At 52.0% G+C, this 18,025-nt stretch overlaps 1 protein-coding gene across 14 annotated transcripts in view; it reads left to right on the forward strand.

Moving 5' to 3' along the window:
- The first annotated feature begins 274 nt into the window (after nt 1-274).
- FGFR2 (fibroblast growth factor receptor 2) overlaps nt 275-18,025 on the forward strand; it is a 110,094-nt gene continuing 92,343 nt past the window's right edge. For 5 of the 14 annotated variants that reach the window (XM_060171159.1, XM_060171161.1, XM_060171165.1 and 2 more), the window contains exons 1-2: nt 277-796; nt 5,312-5,606. In XM_060171159.1, coding sequence (XP_060027142.1) covers nt 5,435-5,606 — 172 coding nt within the window. In that variant the 5' untranslated portion in view covers nt 277-796; nt 5,312-5,434. Of the gene's footprint in view, nt 797-4,537; nt 4,630-4,676; nt 5,180-5,311; nt 5,607-18,025 lie in introns of those variants that run through there. The other 9 variants (XM_060171160.1, XM_060171166.1, XM_060171168.1 and 6 more) reach the window with 5 other exon arrangements.

An 18,025-nucleotide genomic window follows, 5' to 3' on the forward strand; every position in this document is an offset into this window, starting at 1 on the left:
TGTCCTTAGTTTTGGTGACTCGCAACCAACCAGGTGAACCGTCCTGGCGGTGGGGTGGAGGGTGGGGGTGGTGGTGGGTGTCGGGACCCCGCGGGCGGAGGCCGGGCGCGTGTGTGGGGGCCGTCTCCGGGGGTCCCCGCCCGGGCGGGCTGGGGCTGGGGGCGCAGCGCGGGGTGGCGGCGGCGGGGTGCGCGGCGCTGATTGGCAGAGCGGGCGCCGCCGTCCAGGAAACGGCTCGGGTTTCAGCGGGGGCGTGACCCGCCGGGAGGGGCGGCGGCGGCGGCGGCGGGCGCGGGGAGCGCGGGCGGTGCGGGCGGGCGGAGCGCAGCGGTGGAGCGGAGCGGCGAGCAGCGCGGCCGCCACAAAGCCCCGGCGGCGCGGGCCGGTGTGCGCGCGGGCGCGCGGTGCGGGCGGGCCGGCGGCTGCGGGTGCGGGTGCGGGTGCGGGCGCGGGCGCGGGCGCCCGGAGGCGGCGGCTCCCCTGCGCGCTGCTCCGAGCCACCCCGCCTGCCCGGCCGACTTTGGCGGCGCCGAGCCCGCGCCCTTTCTTCCCCGCGCTGCCCGCCCGGAGCCCCGCGCAGCTGGCATGCACGCGCCCCCCCTTTGCAGCCCCTGAAGCCCCCGAGCCGGGGTGCCGCGGGGGGGGGGGCCGAGGACCACTTTTCCCTTCCTTCTTTCCTTTCTTTTTTTTCCCTCGCAAATCGAGAGACTTTGCCTTCCCTCGGGTATCCGGCTCCATCCCGCCCCGCGCCGGGCGCGGGGACAGCGCGGCTCGTCGAGGAGCTCGGCCGCTCAAGGTAATCGCGGGGAGCCTGGCCGGGGTTCCCCGTGCGCCCCCCGAGCGGAGGCCGGCGCGGGGACTGGCATCCTGCACTCTCCCCTTCCCGGGGCGGCGGCATGGGCGATGCGGGTAGGTGGGTGCGTGCTGGCGGTTCAGATGCTGACATCTGCCCCTGGCGCTGACACCCTCTCCTCCCGCCCCCTCCCTGTCAAACTCCGGCACATCCAGTTCTCCCTCCAGGGCACTACCCGCGAACCCCAAAACCTCCCGGGGCTGCCTCTCTGGTGGCACAGCCCCCCCCCCCATGTCTCTCCAAGGTATCCTCGGGGTGCCTCTTTCTGGGACCCTGGGGGACATCGTTCCTGTCCCATGCGAGTCCCGGTGGGGGAGCCCTTCCCTGGGAGAGAGGGGAGCCAGTGGGGTGCGGCTCCCCGGAGGGGCGGCGATGTCCCGAGGCTGATGGAGTGGGTCCCGGGTCCCCGCGCACGGCGCCGCTCGCCGGCCGCGGCCGTGGGTGCAGCAGGGAGCACCCAGCGCCCGGGGATAGGGGGCGAGCTGGACCCACTTTTCCGCGTCCTCCGCCCGCTCTCCCGGCCGCCGCTCGGGGGTGTCGAAAGCGCAGGCGAGTTGGGACTTGAGCTCATTCCTGCAGCCGCCGGCGGGCGGGCTGGGCTCCGGGTTCCTGCCGGGCGCCGGGAGGCCGGGGTTGGGGGCCCCGCGGGCTGGGGCTGGGGCTGTGTGTGTGTGTGTGTGTGTGTGTGTGTGTAGGGGGGGCAGCTCCGCCACTGCCCTGCAGACCCCCACGTCCTGTGCAAACTCTGTTCTCGGCCTCCTTGCCTTTTCTCCCTCGATCAAAAATACAATTAAATTAAAAAAAAAAAAACCCACAACTTTCCAGGCTTCACGGCAAATCGGAGCTCACTCATGGGGTGTTTGGAGTGAACCGCTACCAACATTTAAAACCCCATTGCCCTCAGCCCCTCACCCCGTCCCAAATCTACTAGCCTCGACTCATTTTCATCTGAAAAGCCTGCTTGCTTTGAATAGAAGAGCAATCAGACGCCTTCTCCCTCTCCCTCAATCTCTCGCCCTGGAATGTCAATTAAAATGCAGATTTTTTTTTTTTTTTAGTTCTTTGGCACCCCGAGAAGGGGCTGAAGAACTAGATATTCCCAACGGAGGCAGAGTTGCAATCCCGCCCCCCCCCCCCCCCAGCTACTGCAAGTTCTCATCAGCTTGTCAGCGCTGGGGGGGGGGCGGGGGGGCCACTGTGATTTTTCCTCGGAATCTTGTCTTTTTCTCTTTCTTTCCTTCTTTCTTTCTTTCTTTTCTTTTTCTCCTCTTCCTCCTCTCCTTCTTCAAGATTTCCTTTCGTTTAGGAATCCCTCCTCACCTCATACGCGATCACTCCTGATTACTCTTTCTTTTTTCCAATCTGAGATAAGGGGGGGCATAGTTAGGACATTTGGATCCTGGAGATAGGCCCGCCCCCCTCCTTGTGGGGTTCCCCAGACACCCCCAACTGCGCCTGGCGCTGATCTGAAATCTATTAGGGTCCAAATGTCCCAGTGCTCAGCCTGGGCGCGGACCCCACAGAGCAGGATGGGTGGGCTCTCAGGTGGCCGCCCACCTTCCCTGGAGCCTGGAATGGTGGAGCTGCTATCTGGGGACATTCTGGCAAACTGAAGTGCCCCACCTGGCCCTGCTGTGGGGGACCACTTCCCACACAGGCTCTCTCACTTGTCCCTTTGCCCATCTTTGGGGTGGGGCAGGTTTGGCCAAGGTGGACACAGGCCAGGGAGAGGGTGGAGTGGAGTCGAGTCCGAGGTGGGTGGGGGGAAGACCCGTCCATCATGGGGTCAGTGACACCTCCCTTCCCAGCTGAGAAGAGAGTTCCCTTTCAAGGGGAAAAATAAACACGCCATGGCTTTCACTGGGGCTGAGGCTCCAGGAAGGATTAGCCTATTGAAGGCAGGAACCTGGGATTGTGGTGGCCAGGGGCATGCTGGGCCTGTGTCCCCAACACCAGGCCTTGGGACCTCATTATCCCACCCAGGAGGTCCCTCCACACTTTTGTCCACTCAGGGCCTGTGCCGACCTGCTGCTTGCCATCTCCACCCTCCAGAGATGAGGGCGGTTGTGAGCCCTGCACCTGAAAATGGCCAACGTGCAGCATACTGGTGCAGTCGAGCGAATGAATGAATGAATGAATGAATGAATGAATGATGTGCTGTTTGGTCGAGAGCATTCATTCTTTACCTTTCTCAGCCCAGAGCTAAGGGTAGGTGGGCAGCTTGGGGGGGGGCGGGGGCGGTCAGGTGAATGAAGCTTGGACAGAGGTGGGGGGGACTTCTGAGGGGGGTTGGTGAGAGAGAGAGATGTAGTTCAAAATCTCCTGCTAGGATTTAAGATTTTTCTTAAACTTGTGATAGAGGCCAAAAAAAAAAAAAAAAACCAACTCTATGAATCCTGGAAATGCTTGGAAGAACGTTTATGTACTCTCCTTTCAGGAGCATGTAGAAATAGATTCGGCACTATTTTTTTGAGACTCTAATTCTGAGAGGAGAGACATTCGTCATGCAGCTTGAAAACACAGTTTGTGCCTGTGTGTACGCACACTCACATGCTTTTTTTTTTTTTTTTTGCCTCCAGGGTTATAGCTGGGGCTTGGTGCCTGCACCACGAATCCACTGCTCCTGGAGACCATTTTTTTCCCCTTTTGTTGCCCTTGTTGTGGTTACTATTGTTGTTGTTGTTGATGTGATTGTTGTTGGATAGGACAGAGAGAAATGGAGAGAGGAGGGGAAGACAGAAAGGGGGAGAGAAAGACAGACACCTGCAGACCTGCTTCACCGCCTGTGAAGCGACTCCCCTGCAGGTGGGGAGCCGGGGGCTCGAACCGGGATCCTTATGCTGGTCCTTGAGCTTTGTGCCATGTGTGCTTAACCCGCTGTGCCACCACCTGACCCCCAACTCACACGCTTCTTATCTTGCTTTTGCTGTGCTTCACCCTCGTTTCTTTTAATTAAACGTATTTAGCAAGGAGAGAAAGAGAGAACCAGAGACTCACTCTGGCAAATGACAGTGCCCTGGGTTTGATCTCAGGACCTCAGGCTTGGGAGTCCAGTGCTCCATCCACTGCACCGCCTCCCAGGCTGCCAAATCACCCTGTTTCACCTGTGCTTTCTTGGAAGCAGAGATGGCCTTGATCCCTCTCTGGGAAACTGGCACACCATCCTCTGAAACCCATTTTATTTCTAGTCCAGGCAAAAAGAACCCACATTTCTAATGTGGATTTGGGGGAGGTGTAGACAGTGTTGAAACTCCTTATCGTAACTTGAAATATCAAGTCAGCAAAACCAAAAGCTATTTTTAAAGAGTTTAGAAATTTTCCACCCCACTCCACCTCTCTCAAACTTTTAAGACCTGGTTTGTTCAGACAGTTTGAAGGAGCTGTGACTGTTCTCGGTGGATTCTCTAGAATCTGTGCCTTTCGACTCTACACTTAGGTGCTGAGACTGAGCGCGTTCAAGTTATCTAGATGATTTTTCAGCCTTTGGCTCTGACAGGGAGACAGATGAGTTAAGTTGAGCGCCCCCTGGTAAAACTTCTTCTGAAAGGCTCAGCCAATAGGTCAGCAAATAGAAAGCCATCGACCCAATCACTAGCGTCGGCTGGGATCTACATCCCTCCTTACGTAAATCATTAGAAAACAGCTTGATTCCTCTGAGCCCGCTGCACTTCTTAACCCGCCAAGCGGCAGACCTGGGGCGCCACTGGGCCGAGTGGGAGGCCAGGCAGACTCCAGGGGCTCTTTGGGATCAGCTGCTTTGAATGCGTTGCACTTGTGTGAGTTCTTCCTAAGTGGCTGCCTGGCTACAAGACCTCGAAAGACGTGTTTGCCTCAGAAAATGAATCGTGTCTAGTAACTGGTGGGAATTTTCAGGAGTAGAAGTTGATGGGATTCTCTGCACGTCTTTTGCCGGGCTTCCCACTTTCCCCTCGAGCTCCCAGACAGAGTGGAGCAGAAAAGCCCTGGGCTCCAGCCCCGACAGATAGACGTTTGTAAGCCTGGCGGTTCAGCTTGCTAAAAGCCCGGTTGGTTGGCATAAGAGAAGTGAACGTGGATGCTTCTGCCAACTCGAGCCTTGCTAATGTGCTTCTGCAGCTTAGGTCACGTTGTCTCTGCGCTGGGAGGCCAGTAGAGGTGACAGTGGATGGCAGAAGAGAGGACACTTTGCCTAACTCAAGTGGCTGTGCTTATCTCTCCGCTGTGTCCTGTGTCTGTTCTCTCTCTCCTCTTTCTCTTTCAAATCACTGTTTCTGAAACATCTGCTTTGATAGGAGATCTCTGGTCCAGTGAGTCGACAGTGCCGGTGGAAACAGCTAGAACGCCGAGGTGTGTGTGGGGATGGAAGGCGTTTGCAGACCATTAAGCAGAAAAGAGCTATGCAGCCGAGAGAGGGCTGCAGTGAATCGGCGGCGGGGGAGATCCCACTGGCACTGACTCCGGCATCTTTTTTTCCTCTAGCGGCTGCAGCAGAGGACAACGACAGCCCGGCAGCGGCAGGCGGACAGCACCCCAGTTCCTGAGCTGTCCCCCACCTCCCTGCAGACGGAAGACTGGCCAGCAGCCCATGCTGTAGAGCGGGGCATGCAGATGGGATTACCGTCCACAGGGAGATATGGGAGAGGACGGGACATTGGCACCGTAGCCATGGTCAGCTGGGGGCGCTCCATCTGCCTGGTGGTGGTTGTCATGGCAGCCTTGTCTCTGGCCCGGCCCTCCTTCCATTTAGTTGAGGACACCACGTCAGAGCCGGAAGGTAAGTGGTTTCATGCCACCTATTATTATTATTTTTAAAATTTTGCCAGGGACAAGTTAGTTTGGGGGCTTGTGTATGTGTGTGTGTATGGGGGGGTGAGTGCACTTAGGGTCAGGGATGCTGTTAGAATCTAAGATTTCTAGCCCAGAAGGTGGCCCAGAGAGTAGAGCCTTGGACTGTTAATCAGGGGGTCTCAAGTTTGACCCCCAGCATTACATGTGTTGGAATCTTGGGCTTCTGGGGGAGGCTTCAAGGAGGAGCAAGGCAGACTTGGACTTGGAGAAGGAGGGTCGTGTTCTGACACCGTCAGCAGGCACTGAGGCCCGTGCTCTTGGTGGTTTCTGGGCGTTGTGTTTCTCTGTGCTGGGTGGGGGAGGCCGAATGTGTCTCCTTAGTTAGTGCACGTGCTCAGGGCTACTGCCTGGAGGTAAAGTGTGTGGAACATTCCCACAGCCGCATGCTTCATCGGTATAAACAAGGGACCAGGGGGACAGGCCAGGGAGAAGGCCAAGTCCTGAAATACTGACAGGGAGCTTGCATTGTCCAGGGAGAGAAAAAGGGAGAAAAAGCAGTTTCTGGAGCTCAGTGCGGGGGGGGGGGGGGCGCTAAATGAGTCTGTTGTTATATCTTTCTTTAGTTAAAAAATTTTTTATCTTAATTTGACAGAGACAGATATTGAGAGGGAAGGGGGAGATAGAGAAAGAGAGAGGTAGACACCTGCAGAACTGCTTCCCCACTCATGAAGCTTTGCCTCTGCAGGTGGGGACTTGACGGGGGGGGGGGGGGGCTCGAACCCGGGTCCCTGTTCATTGTAACATTTTTACTCAACCAGGTGCACCCCCCACCCCCCTCGATGTATCTTTTTTAAGTCTTTGCCATTGATGGACCTGCAGCCTGCCGTCCCTGCCTGGCAGAATCTGAGTTAGGTCATTTTCAGTGGTATGCCCCGTCTCTGTCCCAGGTCCAGCAGAGAAGCTTGGGGAGCTTGAAAAGCGCTGAGGCCTGCTGGGAGGGTGCCCTGGGGCTGCTGGTTCGTTCAGCCGGACAGATTTGGAACCTCATCCCTGGGTCTCACCATCAGCTGGGGCCTTTGGTGCCGCCTTGAGATCTGTCATCAGCAGGGAATATTGGTAGCAGAGTTATTTCTCGAGTGGTAATCTGAGAGTAAAGCGGCAGGTCCCGGCTCTCATCACCGCTCAATGAACCTGTTTGCCGAGAGCCCACCTGGTTGCCAACTGGGCCCGGGGAGGTGGTGGTTGGGGTCCTGAGAGCGATGGGGTCAGCTCCCTGCTCTTCTGGGACAGCACACAGCACTGTGGGGGTAGGCCCGGGAGCGGGGGTGGGGAGCTGGAGGATGTCAGAAAGAACATCCAGGGCGATAAAGAAAGGACAGTGTGCCCACCAGTGATGGTCTTGCTGAAAGCGGGGTTTCCCACTGAGAACCCCCATCTCCCCAAGACCCACAGTGTTTCCTGCACTCCATGGAGGGAACCCTTGCTACTCTCGAGCTGTCCTGTGAATGTGGCCGGTGAACTTTGACAGGGAGACAGCCGCTTTATAATGAACAGGTGCATTGACTAGTTCCCCCCCCCCCCGCCCCCACCTGCATCCTCCAGCTCCAGGAAGTGAGGATCTGGAAGGAGTTGGGGCCTGGGGCTTTTCTAGGCTCTAGTTCTACCTATGGTGGGACTAGCCTCTGTGACCAGTGCATTTAGGTTGGGAGGTGTTTGCCAAGGGCCTCTTGGTGGGGAGGCAGAGGTTTCTGGGCTCTGACCGTCACTCAGGCCTGCTAATAATGAAAATGGATGTTTCCCTAATTGCTGGTTCTCCACGGAGTGCCTGGCTCAGCACAAATAGGCAGCTGAGCTGGGGCTTCCTACCGTTTGGGTGGGGCCCCGACTGTCACCTTTCATTTAGCCTCCCAGCAGCCTGCCTGCTGTGTTGTGTTTGAGGCATTTATTTCCACAGGACAGGCAGCGTGGCTGGGAGTTCATGTCCACGGAATGTGGAAAATACTCTTGGGGGACTTCTTTGATTGCAGTTAATTAGTGCAAGTAGTCAGAGATCTGTCTGTTCACGCATGGAAAGAGGTGGATGGGCGGGGGGTGGGCAATAAGCGGGGGACAGGGCTGAAGTCTCCCCTGCAATGGGTCTTTGTGTAGAAGTTGCTGTCCAACAATGTGAGTATTGTAGGAAGCAGGTCTTCCGAACTTGGAATCTCTGGGTGCACCTGGGGGCAGGGCCAGCTTGTTAGTTCCATGAAATTGTAGGGAGTATTTTGCAAATGTCCCTTGGCTGCATTCCTTTCTTCCTTTCTTCCTTTCTCTCTCTTTCTTTCTTTCCTCTCTCTCTCTTTTTCTTTCTTCTCCTCCTGGCCTTGTAGTTTCTGTGAGGTTTGCATGCATGGTTGTAAGACATATAAAAAAAAAGTTTAAAGACAGATGCACAAAATTTTGCCAAGAAGAGGTTTTAGAAAATTATACCCTCCCCCATTCCTTCTTAGTCTCTAGGCCTCAGTTTCCTTTCCTGTCCTCAGAGGGGTTTGATAAGACCATCTTTAGGGTCTTTTTTTTTCTTCAAATATTTATAGTTTCTGAAGCCTTCACATTCTTCCCAGGGAGCTGGGGACATGGGTTTTTTTTTCTCGGGCATGTAAGCAGGCCAGCTCAAGCCCAGGATGTCAGCAGATAGTGAGGCTTCTAGAATAACTGGGGCGAGTGTTCTTTGCTTCTGGAAGCACTGCACTTCTTGTCTGATTTGCCAACTTTGGCAACTGATCGAAATCTTGAAAGTTCTCCTGAGAGTTCTCCCATGGAAGAGTTTTGGAATCAGAAGTCCTCAATAAGGTTAATCTGATCACTGGTGGGGAGGGAGGCTTCTCAGCCTGGAAGCTGACTCACTAGGGGTGGTAGGCAACCCTGGCCCTGCTGAATTGGAGCTGAGCTGCCCTGCCCAGGGGGGTGGAAGCCAGTGGGCTTGTTGAAGTGCAAAGCTGGTGTCTAGAGCCTGTCTGTTTAGTCGGCACCAGAGCACATTGGGACTGAAGCTCCAGAAAGGAGGTGGCACCTTAACACACCCCTGGTGCCTTTTCCCATAGCCCTAGATCTGTTCATGTCCTGACTGCTAGCCTTCTGTCACCCGTCAGATAGTATCTGGCTTCTGGACATTTTCTGAAGTGGTCATGGTGAGGTTGGTTGTACTCCACAGACTTTAGGAGAAAACAACTTTAGGAAGTTTTTTGTTCCTATTTCTGCTTTCCACAGGCCTGTCCCAGTTTCCCGGGTTCAGTTAGAAGGGTGTAAACCCACATGCCGACTCTGGGGGGCAGTCCTTAGTGCTAAGGGCTGGCTGGCTGGCTGTCCTGTTGGCTAACATTCTAGTTGTGCAGAATCCTCAGGTGTGCTCACCCTGGGGAGGACAGAGGACTCTACCTTTCAAGTTCTCCCTCACTTTGTCATCTACTCTGGTTAATTAAGTCACTGTTGGTATTAAGGCATATTTGTTTACACCAGCTCAGTAGGCTCTGAAATAAAGATTCTTCCAAGCCTAAACCTTTTAATTCCCTTCCCACCCTCTCTAATCGCTAAGTGATTCTGAAGAGCAACAAACTGGGGGAAATACAGCTTGTATTTTTTAAAAGATATTTTACTTTATTTTAATGAGTGAGAGGTACAGAGAGAAAGACCAGAGCACTGCTCAGTTTTGGCTTATGGTGGTACTGGGAATTGATCCTGGGACTTCAAAACCTCAGGCATGAAAGTCCTTTGCAGAACCATGATGCCATCTCTTCTGTCCTTTTTTAAAATAGTTTTTTTTGGGGGGACAACCCCCCGATTAGTGATCTGGTCCTGGTTCAGTGTGACTTTCCCAAAGTTCAGTGGCAGAGAGGTGGAGAGAGAGACTCGGAGACCTTCCTAAGTCAAGTTTTTCTGAGTGTGTTTAGGAACTCACTGAAATGTCGTAATATCAGTCATACACATTTGATAGCAAGTTAAAAGAAAACAAATGGAGCATGTCCACACACTGAGAGTGAATGATATAAAATAATCTTCTGTTTTGTATTATCTGCATATTTGTGCCTCGATGTGAGTGTTAATATTTAAGAGTTGACTGTAACTTGATCATTAGTTTAGGAACAAGGACTTATTCTTGGTCAATTAAACCAAATGCAGACTGATGCAGTTAACTACACAATGAAGTACACATTCTTTATTAGTATATAAAGTATTTCACAATTCATGGACAAAGAGCTGTGTTTAATAGTACTTTTTTAGAGGGGAAAAAAAAAAGAAATCTGGCAAGCCCAGAGAATTGGTATTTGTGTGCTTTCTGTGTTGGATTCTTTTAACCCTACGAGAGAGGGAGACAGAGAGAGAGAGAGAAAGAGATAGAGAGAGAAAGAGAGAGAGAGAGGAAGGGAGAGAGAGAGAGAGAGAGAGAAGGGGAGGAGAGGATACAGGGGAAGAGGATGAAGAGAGTTTACCCTGTTATTTTAACCAATTAAGTTTTTTTTTTATTCCTTTATTCTATTTGATAGGAGAGAGAGAATTTGAGACGGGGGTGGAGGGAGAAACAGAGACACCTGTAGACCTGCTTCACTGCTTGTGAAGGATCCCTCCTGCAGGTGGGGGACCCGGGGCTTGAACCCGGGTCCTCATGCATTTAACATGTGTGCTTACCCAGGTGTGTCAGCATCTGGTCCCCTATTTTAACCATTTAGAACACTGAGCACCTACTAGGAAGTTTATTTCCCACTAAGTCGTCACTGCATGTTGTTCTTTTCAATTCTTTCCCATCCACTTGAGGGTGAGAACTCAAATAACCAGAACAACCCAGTACGAGATGTTTCCAATATCAGACTTAATGAATAATTACACGGTTATGAAATAACCCGGGATAGTGTTTAAACAGGAAGAGTTTTGTTTCAGGTTTACATTCTCAACAGAAATGTATCCAGTAGTCCTCTAGAGTCCTCTGTGTGTTTGGGGTTGTCTGTTTACTTCTGCAGGGTAATTGTTAAAAGACTCCCAGTCCTCTCCCCATTTCCATTCAGGCCGTCTGATTTTCATCTTTCAGGGAAAGTGCATCGGTATTCGGGCGATTTTAGAAAAAACAGCTGGCATTTTGCTTTGTACTGTGCAGCACAGGGTCACTTGTGCTGGTAGACAACTCAGAAGTTAATTTTAGGCAGGCAGGACAGAGAGCTTACCAGGCAGGGTGTGCTCAAGGCCAGGCACCATGTGGGAATGTAACAGCATCTGGGGAAGCTCTGGTGCCATATTGCACCCCCCTTTCTTTGCTTCTCTCTCTGAAATAGTAATAGTAGTAGTAATAATAATATGAAAAGGTCCACTTGCACACAGTAGAATCACACATACACAAGGCCCAGGCTTCACACAAACAGTCCAGATAAAAAACAAAACTACTGGTTGGGTGGTGGTGCACCTGGCGGAGTGCAAATGGACCCAGGTTCAAGTCCCCTGGTCCCCACTTGCAGCTTCGCAAGTGGTACAGCAATGCTGCAGTCGTCTCTCTGTTTCTCTTCCTTTCTGTCTCCTCCTTCCTTCTTGATTTCTGTCTCTATCCAATAAATAAAGATAATAATAAAAAAAAACTGAGAGAAAGAGAAAGCAAAACTCTAGAAATTAATTTCAGGCCAGCTTCCACATGTCTCTGATACATTGAGCTGTATAACCACTTCTCTTTGGGTGCTTCCTTTGGCTTTAGGTTTTGCATCTGTCTGTCTGTCTCCCCCTTTGTTCTGCCCAGATGTGGTTCAGTGAAGGTGATGTGTGGCCCATTTTGCTGTCACTGAATGTCCCGTGTTGTTGATACACCACACTCTCTCCCTCCTCTCCCTGAGCTGTCTTCTCAGTGTGGCTTCTTTTGATTTATAGTGACCTTGTTGGAGGTTATAAGAGGCAGAATCAAAGGGATAAAAGTCTGGCCTTGGCCAGGGGGATGGATTTCTGAGCAGTTTTGACTGAGTGTCATTATCTATAAGATAAGAAGCCCCTAAGAGGTCAATTTTGGCTTGCAGTGTGGGCTTTTGAACTGGGGATTTTCAACTTGCATGTAATTCCTGTTCCCTTTGGGGATCAACAACAGCAGCAACAAACCGTGTCATCGTTCTGGGGAACCTTGGAGAGTCCTTAAACCCTTGCTTCCGCCTCTGCTTACTGGGGCAGTTGTGGAGTGCTGGTCTCTTCTTCAGTGAGGCAATGGGGGGAGGAAGGGCCGGGGGCCCTGAGATCAAGGTCTTTTAAGGAGAAGCCACACTGAATGACCCTCAGGCCACCTCATTGTCATGGCCACGCATAATTTTGGAGCTGTGTCCTTCTAAGTTGAACAAAAGCCTCCCCCCCCCCCCCAACTTTAGTTCCTGGTTCTGATGTGCCCACTACTCCATCCTTAGGATATGCTAGCAAATCCAACATGGTCTCCGGAGGGGTGGTAGAGTGTGGTGGTGGCATATTCAAAGAGATAGTTATGGGGATCCTTGAAGGGTGTGTGTAGAGTGAAACAGGCCTGTGTGAGGCCTTCCGTGGTTTTGTTTGGGCAGACTTGCACTGGAGGGAGTTTGAAGTCACTTAGGTGGGTGTAAGCTGCAGTCAGTTATTCCACTTTGGAGTAGGATACATAATTACACCCCCTTCTGAAGCTTTGCCACTGTGCCTGCCTAGTCAACCTTTCAGATTTCTGTGCGGAGACAGTGCTCTTTCTTTTAACCCCTTGTTCTACTCAAGAGTGGCAACTTACCAGTCATTTCTGAGGGGAATGCAGGCATGTGGAATTCCAGGCTAGGATGGATGTGTTTTTTGAGGAGGTACAAAGACATCGCTTGTGAGAGATATTGACAGGTTCAGGAGTGGGGTCAAGGGTCAGATTTATTTATGTGACTCGGCACATTTTCTTGGAAAGAAAGGTTCACTTCTGAGCTCTGACAGCAACATTGTAACCTCAGTATAAGTTGTCATTTGATATATTTCTTTTTATTATTACTATTATTATAAAATGTCAGTGGGACTCTTTCTGTATTGCTACATGTGACTTTTTTTTTTTTTTTCATTTACCATTAAGTTTTTCCATACGTAGCCCAGTATAAGGTTTTAAAAAGACATTAAAAAAGCACAACTTTCTGTTGGGATTGGGAGGTAGGCAGGAGGGAATGCTTTAGAAAAAGGAATACAGAGCTCTTTGCAGAGAGTGGGGTTCATGTTTAAACTGTTTGAAAATCCTTCCACTTCAGTTTGTCAGTTGGCAGCGAATATGGTTTAAGAAGCACAGTTGGTGAGGGAATCGGGCGGTAGTGCAGCGGATTAAGTTCAGTTGGCGCAAAGCGCAAGGACAGGCATGGAATCCTGGTTTGAGTCCCCAGCTCCCCACCTGCAGAGGCGGTGAAGCAGGTCTGCAGGTGTCTATCTTTCTCTCCCCCTCTCTTTCTTCCCTTCCTCTCCATTTCTGTCTGTCCTATCCAACAACGATGACAACAATAATAACTACAACAATAAAATAACAAGGGTAACAAAAGGGAATAAATAAATAAATATTTTTTTTTTAAAAAAAAGGACAGTTGGCTTCCAGCTCCCTTCTCCTGCCCTAAGGGTATCCTGGATTTCGCCCAAAAGCTAGTGATTGTAGTAGGTGCACAGTTAAATATGTATTCTGAATTACAGATTCCAGAACCACTTACATCTATCTTCCCAAAGACCGAGAATCCCAAATACACACCTCTGAATCCTGCAGCTGACATTCCCCCCCCCCCAAAAAAAAAAACCAAACACCAAAAACCAAAAACCACCCAATAGAACCATCCCTACTGGTGTCTGGTGTGCTTTCTCAAATCATAAACATCCTAGAAGGAACCTGACCATGGAGGACAGGCAAGTTGGGTTAGAATCTCCCTACAATTGACTCATTGTGTGCCCTTGGGCTGGTTAGATAAATTCTGTTTAAGATTCCCCCCCCCTTTTTTTTTTTATCTAAAATGGGGTGGATGATATCTATATGGAAAGGGGACTTCTATACAATTAGGTTAAATATAAATGGCAGGAAGTCCCTACCTCTACCTTTGGCCTATCTTCCGGTCTTCAAAGAAATGCCCGTTTCCTCTCTGCCCCACCTCACTTCCCTGTCATTGTGCACAACTGATAAAGGGTTTAAGACTTGTGTTCAAGGGTGACCCACCTTTGTCCAGGAGAGGTGTGCTGTGCTCTTGCTCCGATAACCCTGCTGCCGAGAGGATAGTCTGCAATTAGCATTGTAAGGAGCAGCAGACCCCCGATATGCCCTGAACCTTCTCGATATCTCATCCCTATCTTGCTAAAGCCCCAGACCGAATGACTCAGGCTTGACATTTTCTCCCCCCACCCCAGCCGCCCCCGGTTGAAAAAAAAATCAGCCGCATCTCTGTGATACCAGCTGGGAAAGGTTTCTGTGGGTAGCTTCCCAGAGGAAGGGGTGATCTGGAAGCTTCCTGAAGGGTGGTGGAGGGGAGGTTTCTGGTTTGAGTGGAGGAGGTAGGGTGTGGCGTGTTCTGTGCTTGTCCTTGTTGGTGGTGGTGGGGGTGGAGCTCCAAGGCTTGTCAGTGAGTTGCTGCATTTGTCTGGTCAGCCTGCTGGGCTGCAGGTCCTGTGTACGTAGGCCAGTTGGTGGCAGGGGGCCCCCGTGAATGGTTAGGGACCTACAGTCCCTAAGGGGGCTGAAGGAGCAATTCTTTCCAGGTTATACTAGAGTGGGGGTGCTTGCTGGGAGAGAGAGGTGGGGCAGTTCACACTAAATGGGTCGTGTCCTTGAGTGGACACAGCTGAGGGTGACAGTTACAGTAGCCCTCACTGCATTCATTCATTCATTTATTCATTGCCTGCCCTGTGCCCTAGGTATTTGACTTCTGTAAACTCAAATCTTAATAACCCGCTGGCCTCTTGGCATTTGTATTTCCGATTTATGGATAGAATAACTGAGACTTGAGTGTTGAGATTTTTTTTTCTTCTCTCCAAGTCCCCACTGTGAGTGAACATAGCTTCTGGTTTTTGGGTAACTACCTAGAAGATTTCCTAGTGGTGCCTTTCCCCTCTGCTCCATTTCTCTTTTTGCCTCCAGGGTTATTGCTGTGACTCGGTGCCGGCACTACCAATCCACTGCTCCTGGCGGCCAATTTTTTTCATTTTATTGGATGGAACGGAGAGAAATTGAGAGAGGTGGGATAGAAATAGAAAGGAAGAAAGAAAGATAGACACTTGCAGACCTGCTTCGCCACTTGTGAAGCTTCCTCCTGCAAGTGGGGAAGTGGGGGCTCGAACTCAGAGTCCTACACTTACCTGGTGTGCCACTGCCTGGCCCTCCAGGCCTTCCTTGTCTCCCTGAGCAGGGTTTCTGCTATGGTCCTCTCAATCCTGCCTACTTTTGCCATTTGATTAGCTAGACTTCTTCCTCACGTATCTACACCTGTTCCCCTAGCCCTCTTCAGACAAGAATCACAGCTAGTAAAGATGTTCCAATACTCAGTGCATTGTAATTCTTCCAGAATGATCTCTGCTGGTATGGAGCCAGTCGGTAAGAGGAGCAAGCAGCCTTTTTGCTGTCTCCAGAAGCCTGGGAGTCCCAGTAAGGAGTCAGGCTAAGCCACAGGCAGGAGTTGAGAACCAGAAGGGCTGGTCTGGTATTTGTTCAGTACCAAGCAGGCTTGTCTGAATGCTTCTGGGGTTCACCTGGGGCCCCACTGTCTGCTAACTGCTTTGGTTGCCCATTTGACTTGGTGTCCAGCTTTCCTTCCTAGCAACTGTTTGGTTGGGTCCAGGCCCGCCTGTGCAGACCCACCTACCTGGGCTCCTGCAGCCTGTAGCTGGGAAATGATATGGGTCAGTGCCTGCCTGGCCCTTTAATTGTTCAAGTCCTAGAAAACAAAACAAAACACTGAAAAACAAATCTTTGCAAGAAAAAAGAAATACAAGGAAAGTGAATTCTGAAGCTGGCCGGACATGGAAGTGACAGGGCTGACCCAGTTGGCTGAACTTTGCCCTGGCCACTCTTGGAGTGCAGTGCAGAACAAGCAGGTATATGGACGGGGTGTGTGGGTGGGGTCTCTGCGTGGACAGAAGGTTCTAGACTGCTCAGCTGGAAGCAGCTGCTTGGCCTCTTGCTGGTGCCATCCTGTGTGTGACAGCTTCTGGCACTCTGGAGGTGATGGCTGATTGGGGGGGGAGGGCATGTTTGCCACGTTGTGGAACCATTGTTGTGGTTGCTTGGTGCTGGTGTTTGTGTTTGTTCCCTCAGGCTGGTTTTTTTGGTTTTTTCCTCCGGGGTTATTACTGGGGCCATTCCTGGTGGCCATCCCCCTCCCCTTTCGTATTTTATTCAATAGGACACAGAGAAATTGAGAGGAGAGGGGGAGATAGAAGGAGAGAGATGCTTGCAGACCTGCTTCACCCCTTGCAATGCATCCTTGCTGCAGGTGGGGAGCAGGGACTCGAACCTGGGTTCTTGGGCATAGTACTCTCTGCGTCTGACTGGGTGCACCACCACCTGGCTCCATCTCAGACAGGTTCATAATTCCCTACTGTGTGCTGAGCTGCAGCCGTAGGTCTGTCTAGTGAGGGAGCGAGGCAGTAAAATCATCTCAGGAATGGGAGTCCATTCCAATCCTGGCTGAAGGTACCCTGAAGGAGAAATGGGGTGTGTCCCAGAGGGATTCTGGGAGGAGGTGCATGAAGTGACTATAAAGGCCTGTGCCTCCCAGGAAAGATTTTGAAGATTTTGTGGCCATGCAGCTTCCCAGGCCAGCGTTTGAGGAGGGGGTGTCCACCTTGATGCTTCAGTGAACCCCCGTTCCTGGCTGTGGGTGTTGGGGGTGCACAGCCGGACATGCCTGCCAGGCTGTCTATGGCCAGCTTCTTGGCTGTGTGTTTCCATCTGGTCTGAGCGGTGCCAGCCCCTCAAGGCAAAAGAAGGGGTTCAAAGACATGCACCACAGAGGGCCATTTCAGCCTGTCCGGTCACCAGAGCACCTGGTCTATGCACAAGGTCCTAGGGACTGAACTCTGAGGCAGGGGTGCCCTGGGTAGACCCGGATAGGTATGGGACCCCAATTCTACCCTTCTTTGCAGCACCCCCAGGTGCCCGGGGTACCACATGAGGCTCACTTCCCTGTGGATTAGTGTGCATACAGTTTTGGATTTAAAGGAGGGCAGAGAGGCAGGCTCAGCCCAGCCTGGGAGCTTCTTTCTGGCTCAGATATTCTGGGGGTGGGAGGTTGGTGGGGGTGGGGGCTTCTGCTTGGGACTCTTCAAAGTTTGTTTTCACTGTGCTCTTACCTCTGTGCAAATACTAGGCTCGGGCCAGGGGGAAAGGTTAAGCTGGTGGCGCCTGTCTTAATTTGGAATTTCCTGAATTAATGTGGTTTCGGTCCTCTGCTGCGGGATCCCCCAAGGGGGAGCTTTTTTCCTCTCCCCTCCTCTGAAAATCACTAAAGAAAAGTGATTGCAGTGGGTGAGACTGGTCCCCCTGGCCATCCCCCCCCCCAAAGGACACAGCCAGCTGGAAACCCACCCCCTACCCCTAGCCTACTGCCCCTCTACCTGATGGCCAATCTATTCCAGAAGTCATTCAGGTCCAGCTGCTGGAGTCCCTGCCTTCTGCCTAAACTGGCGGGAACTTGGGGTGCTCCCCCAGCTGCCAGATCAAACCCATTCAAATGAGCAGGGCCATCTGCTCTCTGGCCAGCACCCTGCGTCCAGCTGCTGTCCCTTCATTTGCAAATGCGTGAATGGTGCTCTGAGGGGAGCTGGGGGGGCACATCTGCAAGCTCTGAACCCCAGCTTGGAGCTGGGGTCCTGCTGAGAGAAGAGAGACCCAGCCCTTTAAGTCAACTTGCACAACAATACGTCCCAACAGGCTTTTTGAGCTGAAAAAGCAGGAGGCAGCCTGGCCCTCCTGGAATCACTTTTGAACCCCCCCCCCATTTTTTTTCTTCTGTGGGGGTGAAAGAGGGCATTTGGGACTCCCTACATCCTCAGTCTAGCCACTGAACACTTGTTAAAGGCCACATGATGGATTGAGAGGTGGAACCAACAGATGTCTCCAACCTTTATGTAACAGTTTCTGTGGCTCTCAAAGGATGGGGAAGGATGGTCCCAGGGTCAGCGTCTGGGACCCCCAGGTCAGACAACTTGGGAAAGGACACTGACACTGAACTTGTTTCCAACCTGGGTCCTCGAGCCTGTGAACTGTGTGCAGCCCAAGTGGGGTCCCTTGTCCCTGGGTTTGGGGTTCAGGGTTATTCCAGGTGTACACCCCCTGGGTTCTGTTGGCATCCTGCTCCTCCAGGGAATTCTGGGAGGTTACCATGCCCCGTAGATGATTACCAGGGATCTCTGATTCACTGGATGAAAACCAAGCAGATGGTATTTTCTTTTATTTTG

This window comes from Erinaceus europaeus, chromosome 14 (assembly GCF_950295315.1).
Source record: "Erinaceus europaeus chromosome 14, mEriEur2.1, whole genome shotgun sequence".
Classification (NCBI taxonomy): Eukaryota; Metazoa; Chordata; class Mammalia; order Eulipotyphla; family Erinaceidae; genus Erinaceus; species Erinaceus europaeus.